Source organism: Sceloporus occidentalis, unplaced genomic scaffold (genome assembly GCF_023333645.1).
Source record: "Sceloporus occidentalis isolate IW3139 unplaced genomic scaffold, rSceOcc1.0.p SCAF_3, whole genome shotgun sequence".
Classification (NCBI taxonomy): Eukaryota; Metazoa; Chordata; class Lepidosauria; order Squamata; family Phrynosomatidae; genus Sceloporus; species Sceloporus occidentalis.
This window is the reverse complement of record NW_028316983.1, coordinates 43,750,983-43,772,128: the sequence shown is the minus strand read 5'-3', so window position 1 is coordinate 43,772,128 and position 21,146 is coordinate 43,750,983. Positions and strand designations below refer to the sequence as shown.

General features: G+C 42.8%; 1 protein-coding gene across 1 annotated transcript; it reads left to right on the top strand.

The window, feature by feature from the left end:
• The first annotated feature begins 613 nt into the window (after window positions 1-613).
• Window positions 614-18,832, top strand: LOC149315840 (alpha-1,6-mannosyl-glycoprotein 4-beta-N-acetylglucosaminyltransferase-like). Its single transcript, XM_089514235.1, has 4 exons — window positions 614-820; window positions 7,775-7,963; window positions 14,069-14,216; window positions 16,900-18,832. Exons 2-4 carry the CDS (start codon window positions 7,862-7,864, stop codon window positions 18,039-18,041), a joined length of 1,392 nt encoding a protein of 463 aa, XP_089370361.1. The 5' UTR covers window positions 614-820; window positions 7,775-7,861; the 3' UTR covers window positions 18,042-18,832.
• Window positions 18,833-21,146: the final 2,314 nt, after the last annotated feature.

The window sequence follows — 21,146 nt, the reverse complement described above, 5'->3', positions numbered from 1 at the left end:
TCAGAAAGCACCATGCAGGGAAAAGCACCAAGTCATTCTCTAGCAACTAATCTCCCTCTGCCTTGCCCCACTCTGCCCCTTGCAATTCCCTTGCCTTTTCTCTTTTACAGAGGGAAAGGCAAGTGACACAATGTATTATTCTACTATGCCCCTTCTTTCAGTCTTTCATTTACTCCAGGTTGAATAAATCCACCAGGACCCAAAAGAGGAAGGAATATGACACTAATGCTAACTGAACTAAATAAGAGATGTGTGAAATGTTCAACTTTGTAATTCTATTACGCCCCCCTCCTCATTAGAAATATTTCTTAAATGGATTTTTTAAATTATTATTTCAGCACTGCATGGTCATAGCAGTTTGATACTGCTTTAACTGTAATTACTCCATCCTATAAAATCCTGGGATTTATAGTTTGCTAGTGTGCTTAGAAGGCTTGGCTAGAGAGTTCTAGTACAGTGGTTAAGTGGAGCATCCTGGAGCTGCCCAGCTGATCCTTGTAAGTAGGCTGGGGCTAGGCATAGGCTAGAGCCAGAATGGTTAGAATAATGGGTTGTCCTTGTGAGTGAAGGTGCCTAGCTTTTGACAGAGCCCTCCTGAGGAGGAGGAGGAGGAGGAGCGCTGGGGAGCCGGGCGTTGCTGCTTCTCAGAGGCCGCCTGATGTCCTGCTCTTCAAGGGAGCCCTGAGGGGCCGCCAGAGAAAGAAAGAAAGAAAGAAAGAAAGAAAGAAAGAAAGAAAGAAAGAAAGAAAGGCTTCCCAAAGTGGCCCCTTCTTGGCAGCCGGACGAAGGAGCAGCAAGGGTACAGAAAAGGGCGCCTTAGGTAGGATTGCCTTTATATGTCCAGAGACCTTGTAGTAGCAGCTTTGAGACTCTATAACCGAGGTCCAAAACACACTGTAGAAGTAATCCAGTTCGAGACCGCTTTAACTGCCCTGACTCAGTGCTCGGGAATCCTGGGAATTGTAGTTTATCATAGCACCAGAGCTCTCTCTGACAGAGAAGGTTAAATGCCTCACAAAATTACAGTTCCCAAGATTCCCTAGCACTGAGCCCCGGCAGTTAAAGCGGTTTCAAACTGGATTATTTCTGCAGTGTGTTTTGGACCCAAAAGTCCAAGGATGGGGAATGTCTGCCCCAGAACCATAAATCCAGTTTGAGAGCGCTTTTAACTGGCAGGGCTCCATACTATGGAATTCTGGGAATGGTAGTTTGTTGCTGCAGCAGAGCTCCACTCTTTGAGTATATTCGTTTCTGATCTAAAAGTTTTATATATTTGTTTGTTTGTTTGTTTGTTTGGTCTCCTTTAGAATGCCATTTTTCTTTTAAAATATGTTTGAAAAATTTAATCTGTTTTAGGAATGAAAATTGCTTTGTATTGACTACTAATATCATATTATTTCCACCAGCTCCAGTGCCACAACAAACTACCATTCCCAGAATTCCATAGCATGGAGCCGGGGCAATTAAAGCTGTCTCAAACCGGATTTATTGCTCCAGTGCAGATGCAGAGAAAATCTTTCTGGAGTTGAAAGTTTGGAGACATTCCTCCGCCAAACATGTAGGACTTTGCCGATGAGTGGGGGCAAAATAAGCTTTCTTCACCTCGAATACAAGACTGTTTTTATCACCAGCCATGGTTTCTTGAAGATCAGGTCTTCTTCCTCCTCCTCCTCCTCCTCCTCTTCTTTTTATTTATTTTATGCACCACTTTCCCCCACACACAATTGGGACACAAAGCGGCTTACAAATTCAAACAAAAACAATACAGTACAATTGTGTATTTACAGACAATACAAAAGGGAATAAGATATCAGTGCTGAAATCTGTTGGTACATACTTTGGCCACACCATGAGAGGACACAACTCACCGGAAAAGCAAAAATGCTAGGAAAAGTGGAGGGTAGTGGAAAGATAGGAAGCCCACATATTGAACAATGTCAATGAATGGGTTTAACATGCTTTCTGTGGCCTAATTCCCACTTACCTGTTAAGCCGGGTTCTGAACTGAATCTATGATACGGTTCGGCCCCAAACATGATTCCATTATCTTTGCACCAGAACAAGGGCAGTGCCAGAGAGGCTGTGGGAAGGCCCAGGCGGAGAGGCCAGGCTGAGCATTGGAGAGGCCTGAGGGACGGAGAAGGTAGGCTGGGAAGAAGGCTGGGGATGGAGGGAGGCATGGCCAGGGTGGAGAGGCTGGGGCAAAGCTGCTGCCAGTGGGAACCAGGGCAGATACGAATCTGCCTGGTTCCCACTTGGGCTGAATCACTTTATTTCTAAATGAATCCATTCATCCCAAAATACACTCCATTTTACCAGTGTCTTTTTGACATGGGTTAAATGGGTAAAAACCATGCCCCCCCCACACTTTCCAAATCACTTCAGCAATTCGAGTTAAGTGGGAACCATGGTGGTTTGAACCCAATTATTTGGAATCATGATCCGGTTTAATCCATAGTGGGAATTAGGCCTGTGCTTCTTTCTCAGCAATTGGGTAGTTCTTACTTCCACACTTTTGTGTGTGAACTGGATTTGTGCACTGTGCTGCTGCTTCTGTTGCTTCTGAGGAGTTTATCAGACAAGGGAAATTGGAAATATAATCCAATGGCAATCCAAATGCAATCATGGGGTTTAACGTTATTGCGTGATAGACTGTCACATGCAATTTTGGGCAATGGAAAGCTGTTTTCAGGCAATGGGAAGTCAGTTCGAATGCAATTCGAATTCATGTAAATTCGCTGAACTAGCAAATTCACGTGAATGCATTCTGCCCCCACTTTCTTTTCATTCGAAATTAAAGAGAAATTCCTCCCGTGTGATAAACTGCAGAGGAATACCAAAGATGGCTTTTCTCTATAGATCTGGGGCTAGGAGGATGATTGCATTTACTATTAGTATGTAAAGAAATCTTGTAGCACCTTTGAGACTAACTGAAAGTAAGATGCCAGCTACAGATGCTGGCGAAATGTCAGGAAGAAAACTCTTCTAGAACATGGCCACATAGCCCAAAACTCCCACAAAAAACTATGGATGCTGACCATGAAAGCCTTCAACTCCATGTTGAAAGAAAGAAGTTCACAGCATGGGCTTTCATAGACGTCAGTCTACTTCCTCAGATGCATTTAATATTGTAATTAATATGTTTATTTATTGTCCATTATTTGATTTAATTTCTATGTCACTATTCCTAAAATAGCTGTCACACACAAAAGGGGATCTCTGTTTGGAACTGCTCAAATCCACTTAATCTGGTCTTGGTTGTGACACACCTTACAAGGAAAGTTCAGCCCAGTGATACCTGCCTAGCCACAATTTTTTTTTTCAACTTCTTAACATCAGCTTACAAACTTTATTTGCTGCCAGGCATTTAATGGGATGTGATTAGCTGATTTCTTAATATCATTCTTAGGTCACTTGATTAATCTATAATAGTGTGTGTTGTATATTACATATAGTATAGGAAAATGGTTGGAAGGTATGCACCAAATTAGGATAGCTGGTCTTGTCTTAGTACTATTCATTGTTCAGGGTTTGTCACAGTGGTATGACAGTCAGAAAGGAACGCCTTGGAGAAATCGCTTCAGATTTCCTTGTTTGAATTTGGAGTGTTGACAGGTGCAGGTTTGGACAGGTTTTTGTGTATTTACAGATAATATAAAAGGCAATAAGCTGTCAGTGCTGAAATCTTTTGGTACATAAAAGACATGGTAGAAAATAATGAGACTCTAGTTCAATCCTGGAATTTTTTCTGTTGATGGGTCTTAAGGCTAAATTCTGATGAAACTGGACAGTTCAATAATTTTGATGTTAATATTTTATATGTTACTTTGGCAGACAATATAGGGGAAGAGGAAGATTTAACTAGTAGTTCTTTAGATTGCAACCTGCACAAGCCAAGCAATACACTACAGAGAATGTTCACAGATATTTTAAAAATATTTTTTCAGGGTTTTGGAACATGCTAAAGGGTATTGTAATGTATTCAGCCATTCCAACTTTACTTCTTATGTTACTTGTAACTCTACCAGTGTAGGAGCTGCTGTAGCACCACTCCTTCTTATACCATCATTTAGTAAAACAGAGCTTAGTACTAAGGTGTCAGCAATGTTTGCTCACTTGGACTAACAGACTGTATTGCCTGATTGCTTTTTACCACGATGTCACAGATAGTGCTCTCAGGAGCAGGCCCTAATCAAGCAAGTGGGCAGAGAATTACACCTTCTAGGCACCATATTCTAGGAAGTATTACATGCTAGTACTGTTGCATTTATACATTTCAGTTATGGTGTTCTGTGTGTGAAAATCATTTGCACGCTTTTGCAGGATGTGGATATTTCAATCATTATCAGGATGGAGGTACAAATGGTCCCCGTGGAATAAACTCTTTAGTGGCCTGTAACAAAAGATGTAAAGGATGAAGCAAAGGAAAACAATAGCAAAGAACTTATAAAGTTTCAGTAGGCATAAGTGTTTGTGTTCACCCTAAAGTCTGGATGAACAGAAAGCAGGGGTGGAGGTGCTTCTTTTAGGTGGTCCTAGGATTGATTAAACTCGCATCTTTCACTAGGATTTTGTTTTTTTAAATAAGAGTGACAGTACTTTGACCCAGGTTTTGTGGGGTCAACTTTTTGACAAAAATTTCTAGATTTATACATGGATATATACATTATCCCCAGTCACATTACATTCCCTGAAGCCTTTTTCTGAGCAAATAGTAAAATGGTATAACAAAGGTTTTGTTATGTCTATGTACAAAAGAGTTCAGTAGAAATATATATACAGTACTATATAATCAGAGGGTGTGCCATTGAAGACAATCTGAGTTTTCTCAAGTTGATTCTCTTAGAACAGGCTGGCATCATTAAACATCAATTTAGCAACAGGTCTTAACTGATATAAAATTTTTATCCATAATTAAGATTTCACTTAGTGTATCATAACATCCTTGAATAATTGGAAGATTTTTACTTACTGCTTAGATTTTGGAGCTTTGATGCTAGTAAAGTCATTCAGCTTCCTCTTAATTCATGATACTGCTTCCTTGTTTATAACATCTAAGAAAGCTATCATAGGATTAATCTTCAAAGGCAATATATGTGGTGTAATTTTCTAAACATGTACAAGTATACTCTCCCAGTACTTTTGTCTCTTTGGAAATTTCCATCAACAGTAAATATGTGAGCCTTGCTGCATAAATTGCAAGTTCATAAATGAATTTTTATAGTAAGTTAGATAATTGAAAAACAGTCTCCAAGGCTGAAGGTATCTATATTCAAAAATTCCAAATGTCTTTTCTTTTCCTTTAGGTAAAACCAACAGCTTTCAGTCCTCTGCAGCATTAAGTGATCAATATCAATCCTGATTCTAGTGGCTAAATAATTCATATGGAGGATGCAGATGATGATTTAAGCTCTAAATTGCTGGGCAAATTAAAATTGGCCATCTTAATGGGGAACAGTGCCATTAAACAGAAATGCTGGGTCCAAACATGAGTCGCTTTAATGTAGCTAGCTTCTAATACCGTGGCAATATTTAAGTGAATTGATCCTCCATATGTACAAATTGTCATTTCCCTGACAGACATTTTATTTGATGGCTGTATCTGTCTGATAAATTTGTAACTTACAAACAAAATTTAATTTCTTTGTATCCTATGTTCTCTGCACAGGTAAGGTGCAGAATTTAATGCTGGACATAGAATTCAGACTATAAAGATAGGACTGATGCCATGCAACTATTGCTTAATGAAACCTCAGAAATGTGGAGAAAGGAGGATAGTAAAAGAAATAGCTGGAAGAACTGGGGATGTTTACCTGGAGAAGATAAGATTGAGGGAAGACCATTAGTATGTTGCTAGGCCTATCCTCCAAATCTATTCTATATAGCCATGGATCTATTCTGCAGGCCCCTGGGTGCCCATTATTGTCAAAAAAAGTACTTTGTCCATTTTAATTTTCGTCCACAAGGCAATTTGCAGCTGGAGAGGAACAAGCAAACAGTCTCTCAACATGCTGCGACACTCTCCAATCCTTCTGTAAAAAAAAATGGAAAGTCCATTTAGGCGCAACATGCTCTCGGCATTTTTAGATGTGTTTGTATAAGCATATGACATTGGTTGTGGGTGGGGACTGTCAACCACTTCTTGCTTCTTCTGTTTAAATTTACACTGTTGTTCATTCATTGAACAGCCACTACTGATTTAGGAAGATAGGATACAAATTATTCAGATTCACACCCATTTCTCATCCATTTGGGGACATTGCAGCTCAGAGCAGAATCACTGGAATGAAAAATTACCTCTGTCCCTGAATGCAGGCTGTGCAGCCATCTGTTAGGGATGCTGATGATTCTTTCACTGAGTAAGTTTTGGATTATACGACCTTCAATGTCCCCCATAGCTCTAAAATTCTATAATTTCCAGTAAACATGGATTAGAGCAAGAATAAACAACTTGGATGGGTCCAAATACCCATGAGGGGAGTGAAAGAGACATAAAAATGGGCAGAATCTTCTGTGGCCCATGAGATGGTCCTGTTGACCATCCTTGGATTACAGTTTCATTAGTCATAGTGGAATAAATTATGCAAAATTGGCCTGCAGAATGTTGGATAACTGAGCTTTTTTGTGACCAGGATTTAGAAAGTCAGTCATGGTCCACCCTGGCCTCATATCGGGAGGCATGGAGATGCACTATCCACAATGCTGCAGCCTTTTTCGAAAGCTCACGGCGAATGAGTCTTGAAGAGAAACGACAATGCAGAGAGAACCACAACCCAGAAACATCACCCAAGGAGACTTTCCGCTGTGCTTTCTGCAACCGGACCTGTTTGTCCTGGATTGGCCTTTTTAGTCACCAACACGCTTGTACAAAGCACGGGATGAGTCCTTCCTGAATCTTCGTTAGCGAAGCAAAGCCAGAGAGAGAGAGAGAGAGAGAGAGAGAGAGAGAGAGATAAATAAACTTTGTAGCCAGTCATGCCCTGGGTGTTTTACAGGTCCATTACATAGTAACATCTCCCTTTTGTCTCTAGAGAAGTTACCAAGATTTTATTTTATAACCAGCTCAGCCCAGCCCAGACTTCCTGTTTCCTGTGTCTTTTCCGTTTTGTTCTAAATATACTGGGTATTATTCAACACAGAAGTGAGACTGAGCACATTTAACACTATGTTAGATTTTGGACTTTGTACTGTAGGTACTCTCTTCTGTGTATATCGCTGAGGTTTGGGGGGGGTTGTTTTGGTTTTTTGTTTTGTTTTGTTTTTGGTTTTCGATTGTGATATTTCCGTTACGTATGAAAATTAAAAAAAAAACATGTGATGGAAAATCTAGAAATTCTAAAATAAGCTTTGCAACCAGTCAAGCCCTGGGTGTTTTATTAGTCCATTGAATAGTAATACCGTATATTCCTTTTTGAGAACTTCTAGAGAAGTTCTGTTTTTAGAACTTTCCTAATTACCTCTTTTACTTTGTTTGTTCTTTTTATAATAACTATAAAAATAATTGTACATTTATGTGTATAAGGCAAAAGTTATGTACAAAAGCATATGAGAACTGCAAGATTTCTTGACACATGGACAAAATCAGCATACTGGCTGAAGCTTTACTGCAAGAATGAGAATGATGAGATCCTCCATATGCTGTTGAGCTGCAGCTCCCAGCAACCTTAGTCAGCATAACCAATGATGAGGAATGCTGGGCATTGCAATTCAACAGTATCTTGAAGGTCGCATAGTTCCCAGTCCTGCTTTACTCCATCATGCTCTTTTTTATTAGTTTTCCCAGCTGACAGGTTGAGTCCAGAGTGCCTGTGGAGTCACTAGCCTCCAGCAAGGAACATTCTTTCCCAGGCTAACAGTTGCCATGCGGTGCTTTCTGAGGCGGTCACTTACAGTGGTCATTTCCCTGCTGGTGTTCCTGCTTGTCATAAATTTGTCTTCCTGGCCGCAAGAGGATTCTGCAATGGTAAGCACACCATGTGCGTTTTGTCCTGAACGTGAAAAGAGAAAGTAAATATCCAGAAGATCTATCCATGCCTATCTTGTTGCTCTTATGTTTTAAAAGTAAAAGATTTCCATTACTCATGTTAGTGAATAATACCTAACTTCCTTGCCTAAAAACTCCATGAAATTTATGGGGCCACTAAGAGCTGACAGGCAGTTTGGAAGGTGCATACATGCATATGTCTTTACTCACAGAAAAAAATGGAGATACATTTCAATATGCTCAAAAGACCATTGTTTGTTAGCAAAGACATCTTTTCTCTTGGGCAGTAAATGGTCTGAGAATTCCTCATTTCTGGACTTTTTATCTAAATAGTCTCTGAGATCATAAAAATATATACAGGCTGAAATGTATCAGGCTTCTCTACTGAGAAAATTTTCTTTACTAGTAAAACAACCATCTTTGGAGCATCTTGAAAAGCATCTCCAGTGTCTTCTGTAGATTTCTTTAGATAATCCCCAGTTTCTGCTTTTTCCAATTCTGCTTTAGATATTTTCAACCATTCCACAATAGCAATCTCCTGTCCAGAAGTGAGAGTTGCCCATAGAAAATAACTTCCATGTTTGGGACAGGACAGTTCAAATCTAGAGACATTTTATAGACAATCTAAAATCTAAGAAAGCAGGCTGTAAGCAGAGAAAGTGGCAGTGCAGGCAAGAGTAATGAAAAGAACTGAAAGCCATCCATATCCAAACTGTCATACGGGGTTAAATTGGAAGGGTAAAGTAGCACCAATTTGGTATTATCCATTGGGTTTGCGTTATTTCGTGAAAGACAATCACACGAAATCACAGGCAATGCAGGGCCAATGCGGACTCATCCAAGGGTCATTTCAGGATCACGTAAATTCGGAAAACATTGAAGTTACAAGTCCTTTTTTGCATGCGAATACGAAGCCAGCTTGAATTGGTTTTGGTATGGGATATATCTTCACTTCTGCCCTGGGATAACCCCCGTCATTTAAAACTTCAATTCCTATGATCCTCTTCAGTGGCTCGGCTTCCGGGTCACCTAGGGACTTCTCCAGCTCACGTGAGGAACAGAAGCTGTTTCAAAGGGAGAAACAGCAAGGGGTGAAGGGCAAGAATGAACCTGCTCATGCCTCTTGCCCCCGCTGTCCACCTCTAAATGGGCATTGGGGGGGGATTTTCCCCCACTTGATCTCCCCAGACAACCTCTTGTCCCAGTCATGTGCAAATATTTAATTCCATTGCTGTGATTGCTCTGCTTGCAAGCCTGTAGTTTATTGTTATTACTTTTTGTATCTGGGAGTTTGTATAAACATGTATATATGTGTATATGCATATATACATATATGCACACACACATATATATATATAAATAATAATAAATAAACTTTATTTGTATACCGCCCTTCGAAACATCAGGGCGGTTCACAGCAGACATCCATACAATTATTAAAACAACATATTAAAACCATCAATACAGTAAAAATAGTCTGTGCCAAATCACAGATGACTCACCAATGGCTAACAGGGGAACTAACAAAGGGACTTAACAGGGACTTAACAGAGGGGAGAAGGGCTCACAAGGCAGAGGCTTAGGGATAAGCCTGCCTAAAGAGAAGCGTCTTTAGCTCCTTCTTGAATTGGGCCAGGGAGGTTGCTGAACGGAGCTCGGTAGGCAGCGCGTTCCAGAGGATGGGGGCCAAGGTCGAAAAGGCCCTTCTGGTGGTGTTGTTCAATCTAGCCTCTGGAACTTTTAGTAGCTGCTGCCTGCTGGATCTGAGTGTGCGGGGCGGATTGTACGGAGAGAGGCGGTCCTTCAAGTACTCTGGGCCCAAGCCATTTAGGGCTTTATAGGTTATAACCAACACCTTGTATTGCGCCCGGAAGCAAATAGGCAGCCAATGTAGGTCCTTTAAGACCGGTGTTATATGACTGGTCCTAGGTGTATTAGTGACCAGTCTCGCTGCCATATTCTGCACTAATTGCAGCTTCCGGGTATGGTACAAGGGTTGCCCCATGTAGAGCGCATTGCAGAAATCCAACCGAGAGGTTACCAGAGCGTGTACCACTGTTTCTAGGTCCCCCCGGCTCAGGTAGGGACGCAGCTGGTGTATCAGCCGAAGCTGATAACAGGTGCTCCTGACCGTCGCATCCACCTGAGATGTAAGGTGGAGCGACGAGTCAAGGAGTACCCCCAGACTGCGTACAGAGTCCTTCACGGGGAGCGTGATCCCGTTCAGGACAGGTGGAACCACCGCCATCCCTGGGCCAGGAGAACCTATCGCAAGTACTTCCGTTTTCTCTGGATTCAAGCTGAGCCTGTTTTCCCTCATCCAGCCCATTACCGACTCCAGACAGGCCACGAGAGGAGAGATGCCATCCCCGGTCACTGCATCAGTCGGAGACATAGAGAAAATTATTTGGGTGTCATCAGCGTACTGATAACCCCGCGCCCCATGTCTCCGGGTGATCTCTCCCAGCGGTTTCATGTAGATGTTGAAAAGCATGGGAGACAGAATGGCCCCTTGAGGGACCCCAGATGTTAGGGGTCTCTTGTCGGAGCACACGTCTCCCAGCTGCACCATCTGGAACCTCCCAGTGAGGTAGGACCGGAACCACTGAAGCACAGTGCCCCCGATCCCCACCTCCTCCAGGCGCTCCAGAAGGATACCATGGTCTATGGTATCGAAAGCCGCTGAGATGTCCAAGAGCACCAACAGGGACACGCTTCCCCTGTCGATGCTCAGACGGAGGTCATCGACCAAGGCGACCATGGCAGTCTCAACCCCGTAACCCGCCCGAAAGCCGGTTTGAAATGGGTCTAGATAATCTGTTTCATCCAGGATCGATTGGAGCTGGATCACAACCGCCCTCTCGATCACCTTACCCAAAAATGGCAACAGCGATACAGGCCGATAATTATTGTGCATCAGGGGGTCCAGGGAGGGCTTTTTTAGTAAAGGTCTTACAGTGGCCAATTTTAATTTCGATGGAAATTGCCCTTCCCTGAAAGATGTATTGATAATCCGGTGTAACATTAAAGTTACCACTGGTCCCCCCTGAGCCGCCAGCCATGAGGGACAGGGATCGAGGGAGCAGGTCGTCTTCCTAACACTCCTAAGGATCCTGTCCACATCCTCGGTACTTACAGGCTCAAAGTGATCCAGTTTAACCAAGTCCACGGAAGCTCTGGATACCTCTACTCTGGTCTCTGCTTTAACACTGGCATCTAGACCTTCACTTATCCGAGAGATTTTATCCGCGAAGAAGTTGTTAAATCTGTTAAATCTGTCACAGCAGGCCTTGGAAGGTTCAAGGATCTGGATCGGGGCAGGAGGGAGCTGGGTTAGCTCCCTCACTACCCTGAACAACTCTGCCGGACGCGACTCCGCGGACGCGACACGTGCACCATAGAACGAATTCTTAGCTGCACGTATCGCCTCTCCATAGTCCTCCAAAAGGTGGTCTAGGAGAGTCTTGTTGGATAAGTGCTGGTGTTCCCGCCAGCGATGCTCTAGTCGTCGCAGAACCCGCTTCCTTGCCCGGAGGTCTTCCATGTACCAGGGCTTCCTTTTGGAAGCAGGTCTGAGAGGACGCTTGGGAGCGATGCTGTGTATAGCCCTGGAAAGGTTGGTATCCCAGATACCAGTCAGGGCATCAACAGAGTCGCCGTCGGTTCCAACCGTAGACCCCTCTAGGGCTTCTTGGAACCTTTTGGGTTCCATCAGCCTTCGAGGGTGGACCATTTTAATAGGTCCGCCACCCCCGGGGAGGATCTGGGTAGAAGCCTTGATTTTTGCCTCCACCAGGAAATGATCCGTCCATGACAAGGGGGAAATATTCGATATTTCCGCCCACGGAATTTCCATGTCCGTACAAAAGACCAAATCGAGTGTATTACCTGCAGAATGCGTAGGCCCTGAGACCAGTTGTGACAGGCCCATGGCTGTCATGGTTTCCATGAATTCCCGAGCTGCACCGGATGGAACATAGTTGGCCGCGAGGGGGATGTTGAAGTCCCCCAGGACTAAAAGCCTGGGGGACTCCAGCATCAGCTCCGAGACCAACTGTGTCAGCTCGTTAAGGGAGTCTGTTAGCGCACGGGGTGGCCGATAGACCAACAGAATCCCTAGACTGTCTCTGGCCTTCAGGGTCAGGTAAATACACTCAATATAGGACGTTTGACGCACATGGTTCCTGGTTAGAGACAAGGTGTTCTTATGCACCAAGGCAACACCCCCTCCCCGCCCACCTAACCTGGTCTGGTCCTTCACTGAGTACCCGGCAGGTAGGGCCTGAGCCCATACAGCTTCTCCCTCAGGCCCAAGCCAGGTCTCAGTAATGCAAGTCAGGTCACAGTTGATATCCTCAAGCAGATCATATATTATATGGGATTTGTTGTTTATAGACTTGGCATTGCACAGGAGCAGAGACAGGGTTTGTGGTACGGTTGGAGCAACCCTCAGGTCTCTTTGGTTAGGAGAGGGACAGGAAGGCGTGATAGATATTACGCATCGATCTCGCCTTCCCCTGTAATGCTGGTCCACTCTCCTACCGCCATACCTCCCCTTGCCCCACACTACCTCAATGGGAGCCCCGTCCAAGCATAGAGAGTTACCCTCTACCTCCCCAGCCAAAATATTCCCCGAGTCCATATCCCCCCCTCCCCCTGTAGCACCATGGAAAGGGCAGAGAGAAGGCACTTCAGTCATTCTCTGCCCTATTCAGCACAGGAACACCTCCCTTGCCCTCACTCCGCCGCTGAAAATGCGCAGCTGCGGAGATGCAGAGTCCAACAGCAGTCCGTAGGCAGCTCCCCCGGGACGGTGCGCAGATGCGCACCTCCGACAACCCGGGGAAGGCCGCCCGGCAGCAGTCGCAGCTCCAGCAGCGGTGTGCCCGGTAGAGAGCGGAGGGGGGCGTGGCGAAGAAGGCCCGGCAACCCGGCTTTTATGCGCACCTCTCTCACTGGTGCGCCTCTCCCTCGCCTTCCCCCCAGGTGTCCTCAATGTGGTTTTCTCCAGCCGCCGCGGGAAACATATATACATATGTGTGTGTATATATATGCATGTACATATATGTGTATATATATGTGTGTCTGTATATATACACACATATATATATGTATATATAAATACATACATGTATATAGGTATATATGTATATATGCACATATGTACTTCTTGAGGTGGTGGTGGTTAAATACCTGACATTTCAGTTTTCCCAGACTGCAGCTACACTACAGAAGTAATGCAGTATCGTACCACTTTAAGTGCTGTAGCTCCATGCTATAGAATCCTGGGATTTGTAGTTTTACAAGATCTTTAGCCTTCCCTGCCAAACAATGCCGGTGCCTCACAAAACTACAAATCCCAGGATTCTGTAGGATGGAGCCTTGGAAATTAAAGTGGTGTCAAACTGCATTATTTCTACACTGTAGATGCAGCCTCAGACTATTTTCTCACAGTTCTCAGAAATAGCTGCAACATTTCATTCCCACCATAATGTGGGAATTTATTTTTAATTCCCTTCTCTTTTCCTGCTTTTTCTTATTATTTTTTTCAAGTTATAGTGCTATAGTGCATTAGTGAAACAGTGCTTTTGCTCTATGACTGTAAAAACAGTTCAGAGGAGAAAAAATGCCCTTTAAACCATAGAACTACCTCAGCAAACCATTGGCCCAGTTTAACCTTTAGAAAAACCCCAGCGCACATCCAATAAATTGTTACAAATGGAGAATGGAGCGAGTAGACACGGAAGCAACAGCAACATTATCACAAGAAATTATGCTTTATACCCATCAGAATATATAATTACTGTAATTCCTTGAAAGGAAGGGAGTTGTTCTTGCCAGGGTCAGCCTAAAACAATTAATTTTAGACTACCCCTGTTCTCGTAATCTAGAGGTGCAGCAGATCTTGGGAAATTGCATTCTTTCTGGAATACAATTCACACAATTCTGTCCACACCTAGCAAGTATGGCTGTGCTGGACCATAGGGAAGTCTAATCAGAGGTATTTGCTGACATGTGGAGGCAGATGCTCTCTGACATATGGTGTAAGTTTCTAACTATTTCTGACAAACTGTTTCTTCACAGAAGGAAGTGCGGCAATGGGCTCAGGATGTGGGCCTTCACCAGCTTCATGCCGAACAGAACCGTCATACCCTTCAAAGTCTAAGCAATGCTACCAGCTTCCTGAATGTCTCTTATCATTATCTTGCTGGCATGCCACCACTCCAGAAAAGTGAGTTCTGCACATACCTCCAACAGGCAAATAGAATCAAAAAGGAAAGTTGGGAAAGTTACTTTTGTAGGACTACAACTCCCAGAAATCCTAAGTGGTGGAGGAATAGAGCTAATGGGAGGGCTTTCCTGTCCATTTCTGACCCCACACTGCCACCCAGTGGAGGCATGAAAATACTGTAATACAGTATATATAATCCCATAGTTTATTTTATTTACTGTAATTCCTTGAAAGGAAGGGAGTTGTTCTTGCCAGAGTCAGCCTAAAACAATTAATTGCTGCCTGAGGTAAAGCACAAAATCATGCTCCCCTTCTTCCAAGTGGATTTATAAAAGTGTTGACTTACTATTCAAAACATGATTCAGTGGATCTACTCTAGTCATGAGTATTATCAGTGGTGGTTGGAGCCTTCCATGTGAGTGGGCTGGTGAATGCACTGAGGATTTAACCTGAAATTTAAAGTCATTTAGCCTATTTGAGGATAGATTTTTAAGCAGCTCCTTTCAGGTTCACACTAAAACATGTAATGGCTTCACTACATTGAAACCGCATCAGCAGATACTGTATGGAGTATGAGGTATTTCTAGCTCATCTTTTTCACGTTGCATCACATTGAACAGACTTTCAAAGCAGCTGAATTCAATGCAGGGTGTCTTAGAACTGATCAGAGCAAATGAAGGCAAAACTTGCCTTAGCACTGTCAATATTAATGGTTTTGTTGTGGCAGAAACAATAAAAAGGTCTTGTGGTGCCCTTCATTGTGGGAGGAAACATGTTCATCAGATGCATGAAATAACTATAAGAACATAAAAAGAGTTCCCCTGGGAGGGAGAAAGAGAATGATAAAAGGCCATTTAATCCATTATCCTGTTCACCACAACAACCAGCCAGATGATTCTGGGAAGCTGACATGAAGGCAGTAGCCCTCCCCTACTCGCCCATCTCGACACACATTTCAGTTAGCAGACTTCAGACTGCTTTGAAGGATCTACTTTTTATTTCATTGAGACACCAAGAACCACCATCTGGAGCTTGATACAAAAGGCAAACACTCAGAATGAAAGAATTCTGATCCTGAATTTGTTTAGAGAGCTGAACTCACAGGTCTTCCACAATAAATCCACTTCTGTCCTTCCTCACCTCCCCCATATTTCGCACACACAGGTAGACAGACCTTTGGTACACAACCCTCTCTCTTCTTGTCTTTCTTGTCTTCATTTCAACAATATAATGTCGGAGTGTAATGGGAAAGCATGACCTGCAAGCTGCATTTTTGGGTGGATCCAGTGTAGTTCTTTGGAACCCCACAGCTCTGCATTACTTTTTTTTTAAAGCCTCAGTTGTCCTTCAAACACTTTAAAATGCTGTTTGGTAAACTCTGAAAATATCAAGAACCCTCCACTCACTGAAAATGGCATGACAGGTGAGCAGGAGTGACCTGGTATCACTTCTGACTGCACAAAATGGTGGCTACACCAGTGTGTTTTGGCCCTTTAAAGCTCCAGAGGAAGTTAAAATGGAGAAGTGCAACCCTCCTCGCTCTGGAGTACACCTGATTCAGATTTAGGGAAGCTTGAATTGAATTTTCTACTGCAATTGTTAAACAATTATGAGTCAGAAACCATTGCTGATCTAATTCGAAATAAAAAAATAATAAATTTTAATATCACATTCAATATGTTCTACAACAGGACAAAGATAATAAACAAATACTAAACACATAATACAAAACGAAAATAGGACAAAATAAGACGAGCAATAAACAAAATCAAATTACTAGTCCTCCCTTATCCCATTAAAACCACTTCCCAGTTTTCTCTGACTGTGTTGTATTAACTTAAATCTGATGTTACTCCTCTCTAAATTAGATCTTTTATATTTACTATTTTTTCTTATATCACAATAAAGATTCTTTCTATATAGCATAGCCTAAAGTTACAATGTCTCTTTTTGTTGCTATACATAGTCTGTAAAAGGTTTCCATACTTATAAATAAGTTTCTGTTGAGTTTTCTTTTACTAAATTTGTTAGCACAGCTAATTCTGCCATTAGTTTCTCCATCCAATCAATAATACTTGTAATCTTGTTATTTTTTCCAGTATCTTTTGTATACTAATCTTTGTGGCTGTTGCTATATACCTTATCAAAATTCTAGCAATTTATATATTTTTGAAATCAAATTAATATTGTCAGTACATAGTAATTTCTCAAATTCTGTTTGAGATCTACTTCAAATCCCCCAGAGATCTGCCAGTTGATCCTGGTCTGTTTATCCCTATACAACAGGTTTCCCCACAACCTGCTGCCCTTCAGATATGTGGGGTCATGATGCCCATCTCCAGCCAGTGTGGCCATTGATCACACTGAGTAAACTAGACTGAGGAAGGCTGCTTTTTGAATTTTCTAACTTTTAAAATCACTTTAATTTGGAATAATCATCACACCTGGTGAGAATAGATTCTTAATACTGGTTATTTTTCATGGGAGAAAGCACTTCTATTTGCTTGTCCTTGGTCTACTGCCAGTCCCCTTCATCTGGTGACCCTGAATTCTTCAGAAAGTGTGCAATTTCAAGGCATTGATTCAGATGCCAAATACAGTTTCTTTAAATTTCACACTTTCCATACTATAAGCATCCCTAGCACATCTTCACATTCATGAGTTGTACACCTTTCTATTTCAGAGTTCCTGACAGTGGGGCTTTGTTCTGTCAAACGGAAGCGAGAGAACTATCTCCTAGAGACCCTGAAGTCTGTTTTTGAACAATCAACGCAAGAAGAGCTGAGGAAGATGGTGATAGTGGTGCACTTAGCTGATCCAGACCAGGAATGGAATGCACAAATGGTCAAGCAGATTGCCAAGAGATTTGCTCCTCAGCTTCTGCTGGGCCGCTTGCTACTTATCCATGCTCCTTCTGAGTATTACCCTTCCCTGGAAGACCTAAAGAGGAACTTCAATGATGCTGAAGACCGTGTGCAATTCAGATCAAAGCAGAATGTGGATTATGCCTACCTCATGAACTTTGCAGCCAACCTTTCTACCTACTTCCTCATGATTGAAGACGACGTCCATTGCTCCAAGTCCTTTTTCACAGCTATCCAAATGAGGCTGGCTTCCCTCAAAGGCTCTTACTGGGTTACCCTGGAGTTTTCCAAGCTTGGCTACATTGGCAAGCTCTACCATTCCAGTGATCTTCCCCAGCTGGCTCATTTCCTCATGCTCTTTTACCAAGAGATGCCATGTGACTGGCTTCTTGTACACTTTCGCCTCCTCCTTACACAAAAGGAGGTGATTCGTTTCAAACCATCCCTCTTTCAGCACATTGGGCACTATTCTTCCTTCCAGGGCACAGCAAACAAGCTGAAAGATGAAGACTTTGAAGAAGACCTTTCTAGATTCCCAGACAATCCCCCTGCAGATATGGTTACAGATATTGTGACGTTTGAGAATTACTTACCCTATAAGGCTTATAGCAACATGGCAGACTATTTCTGGGGCAAGGCCCCCTCTGCTGGCAATTCTTTCACAATTGTGTTTAAGCAGGCAGCCCATATCCTCCGTATCCAAATCCATACAGGATCTGAACACCATCCAGGGGACTATCTCCGGGCAGGGCTTGTGGAGTTGGGCACTGAGAAGGGCAAGCAACACTGTATCAGGTATACCCCCATTGGACACTTTGAGCATGGAAATTTTGACAGAGAGAACCTAGAGAGCAGCACAGCCTCTGCGCCCGAGTGTGTGCGCATTACAGTGACTGAGGGTCAGAGTGAATGGCTGATCATACACAGCATCAGCATCTGGACAAAAACGAGGCCTCAATGAACTCCATACTGAATTGTCTTAAGTTTTTTGCAGTACAGGAACACTGCTGGTGGGCAGGTTCTGCTCTCTTGTTGTAAGAATCCACTAGGCAGAAGAAAACGATTCTGTATTCTTGGTCATCATGAATGGTGATATTGTTTACAAATTAGATGTTTTGGACCTATATATCATCCCAGAAATCAGGAACTCCCAACAATATTCTGCACAGTTCTGGCTATTTGCAGTATCTTCAACTGCACCTGTCAGAGAGGCCCCTTTGCATGAGTCTTCCTGAGCTTCAGGCTGAGCTACTTTGTGCCCACCTTCCTTTTCCTACTTCCATGGACAGTATAGTTTTCTTATGTGGGGCTAGAGAAATAGCAGTCAAGCTGGATACCAGAACAGCGTAGTGAACCCAACTCGTATCCCCCAGAACTATCTGCTTGGATTCTCCTTGTTTTTGTCTCTTCTGTATCTAGTGCCCTGGAAGATAAACAATAACTCTGCAATCTCCCCAATGGAGTATACATGGAGGCCTTGAATAGAGAAAAGACGTCGTCCATCAGTTCCCTAGCTCTAGCACTGCCAACCATTTCACTGATTACCTATACCTCTTGATCTTCTAAAACGCAGATTAATGGCTCTTTGAGACACGATATCATAGAAGATCGGGCTGAATGTGTTTACCAAACTTACATGGAGCAGAATTTAGAAAAGCTCCACTCTACAGAGATTTTCACTAAAGTCATGAGAACAGTTTCTTGTACTTTATGATGCTGCTGAACTATTTATATATTTATTTTTAACAAATATATGAGCAACACATGCACTTGCTAGTCTTTATAATTAGAATAATTAGCAAAAAAAAATCTGCCAGAAGAGAAAGAGACTCCTTACTCTGTCCAAGTAGACCTTGAGTGTGCTTATTGCCTTTTACCTGTGGCTGTTTCAGAAGGACTTCAGGGCCAGAGAATTCAGACAGCTTGCAGTGCTAGAACTCTGGTTCAGTATATTTCTACTAGGCACTTCCTGCCATTTTTTACCAGCTTGCATCAGCTCCCTTGGTTTGAGGCATAAAGGGAAGCATCACATGGGGTTTGGTATGAGAGAGAGATGACTCTAAAGGGTACAATCTTTTGGGAAAACCACTTCTAGTGTGAACAAAAAGTGGGGAGGATGGTGTAGTTGCCAGTTTGTATTGCCCATCAGATGTGTTTCAAAAGGGAGCAAGGAAGCAGAGTAAATTAGAGAATGGTTACTGTAATAGTGAAGGGCAGAGAGAGTTATGGCAGAGGAAAGCAGTGTGATTAAAAGTGTGGGGTGAACAATAGGGTACATTTGTTTCCAAACTGTTTCCCAAATTAGGTATATGATCTTGGTAAGAATCATCCTCAGTGAAAGTGCTACTGTTGAATGCAAGGTCATTCAGCTGGAAAAAATGGCCTTAGGTCCTGATCAAGGATAAGCATACTGACCTGATTCATGGAAGTCTGACTGGATGAGATGAAATAACAAATCTCTTTTCCAGGAGATGAAACTGGGCTGGGTGGGGAAGCTTAGTTCTAGTAGTCTACCATAACTCTGCCAGGGGCAGCATCTCTCAGTCCTCCAGGTCTGAGTATTATATATGTAGTACAGAATTGGAATCCTTCCATTTATCTCCCCTAACATTTTCCCTTTTTGAGTTAACCAGGATGGTCCAGAGGATACTACTGGAACCTCCTCAACTTGGCATTCCTGAATGAAATGGATTATTTAGATCCATTCAGTCTGGCCTCATGCCTGGGTTTGAGATAGAGACAGCTTTGGTTGCCTTGGTAGATGACCTATGCAGAAAACTAGACAGGAGGAGTGGTCTCTGTTGGTTCTGCTGGACCTCTCAGTGACTTTTTATACCATTGGCCATAATATAATGTTCTTTGGGGCCACCTCTCTGAAATGAGGCTCAGGGGCACTGTTTAACTGTGCCTTTGGTCTTGCTTGGATGGGCAGACTCAGACTGTGATAGCAATAACAATAGCAACTACATTACTATACTGCTTCATACTGAACTAAGCAATCTCTAAGTGGTTCACGTGTAAGCTAATTGCCCCCAACAAGCTGGGTACTAGGTAATGTGATGCTGGCGGATGCCTGTTCAACTCCCTGACCACTATGCTGAGGTGTGCCTCAGGGCTCGGTTCTGTTCTCCATGATGTTTAATATTTACATAAAACCACTTGAAGGAATCATCCAGAGCTGTGGGGTTTAGAGTCATCAGTATGCTGAGGACACACAACTCTATTTCTCCTTTCCATCTGATGCTGAGGAAACTTCTTTTTAACTAAACCAGTGCCTGATGTCTGTAATGGACTGGTTGAGGGTGAGCAAACTGAAACTTAATCCACATAAGACAGGGATACTCCTGGGCCCCATTCCCACTACATTTTAAACCGGTTTGCAAATCTGTTTGAATTGGTTTAAATGACCCTGGTTCACACTTGAACTGAATTGCTGAAGCGATTTGGAAAGGAGGGGGGGGGGCATGCACTGGACTCATTTAACCCTCATCTTTTTGATGCTGATCTTTTGCTGCTTATTTTTGGGTAAATCAATTCCGTGCAAGTGTGAACCAGATGCGGATCGGAATTGATTTCAAGAATCGATTTGAAGAATTGAATTCATGAATTGAATCAATTCATTTGTCAATGTGAACCACAAGTGGGTTATTTTATTTTATTTAATAGCAAGAAAATGTGATGGGGCAAATGCAGTGTTAACCACGCTCTGCTGCCGAATTGATCCATCAGTCCATTAATTTGTAAGTGGGAATGAGGCCCTGGTCAGTTCAAAAGGCAGACCAGCGAATAGGTATTCAACTTGCGCTGGATGGGATCACACACACCCTGAAATCTCAGGTGTGCTCCTGGATTCAGATCTGAGCATGGGTACTCCGGTTTTTACTATGTTCAGGAATGCATTTGCACAGTTAAAACTAGTGCACCAGCTGAACCTGTTTCTTGAGAGGTTAGATCTGCCTATGGTGACATATGCTGTGATTACATCCCATTTGGACTACTATAACATGTTCCACATGGAGCTGTCTTTGAAAACTGTTCAGAAACATCAGGAAGTCCAAAATGCTGT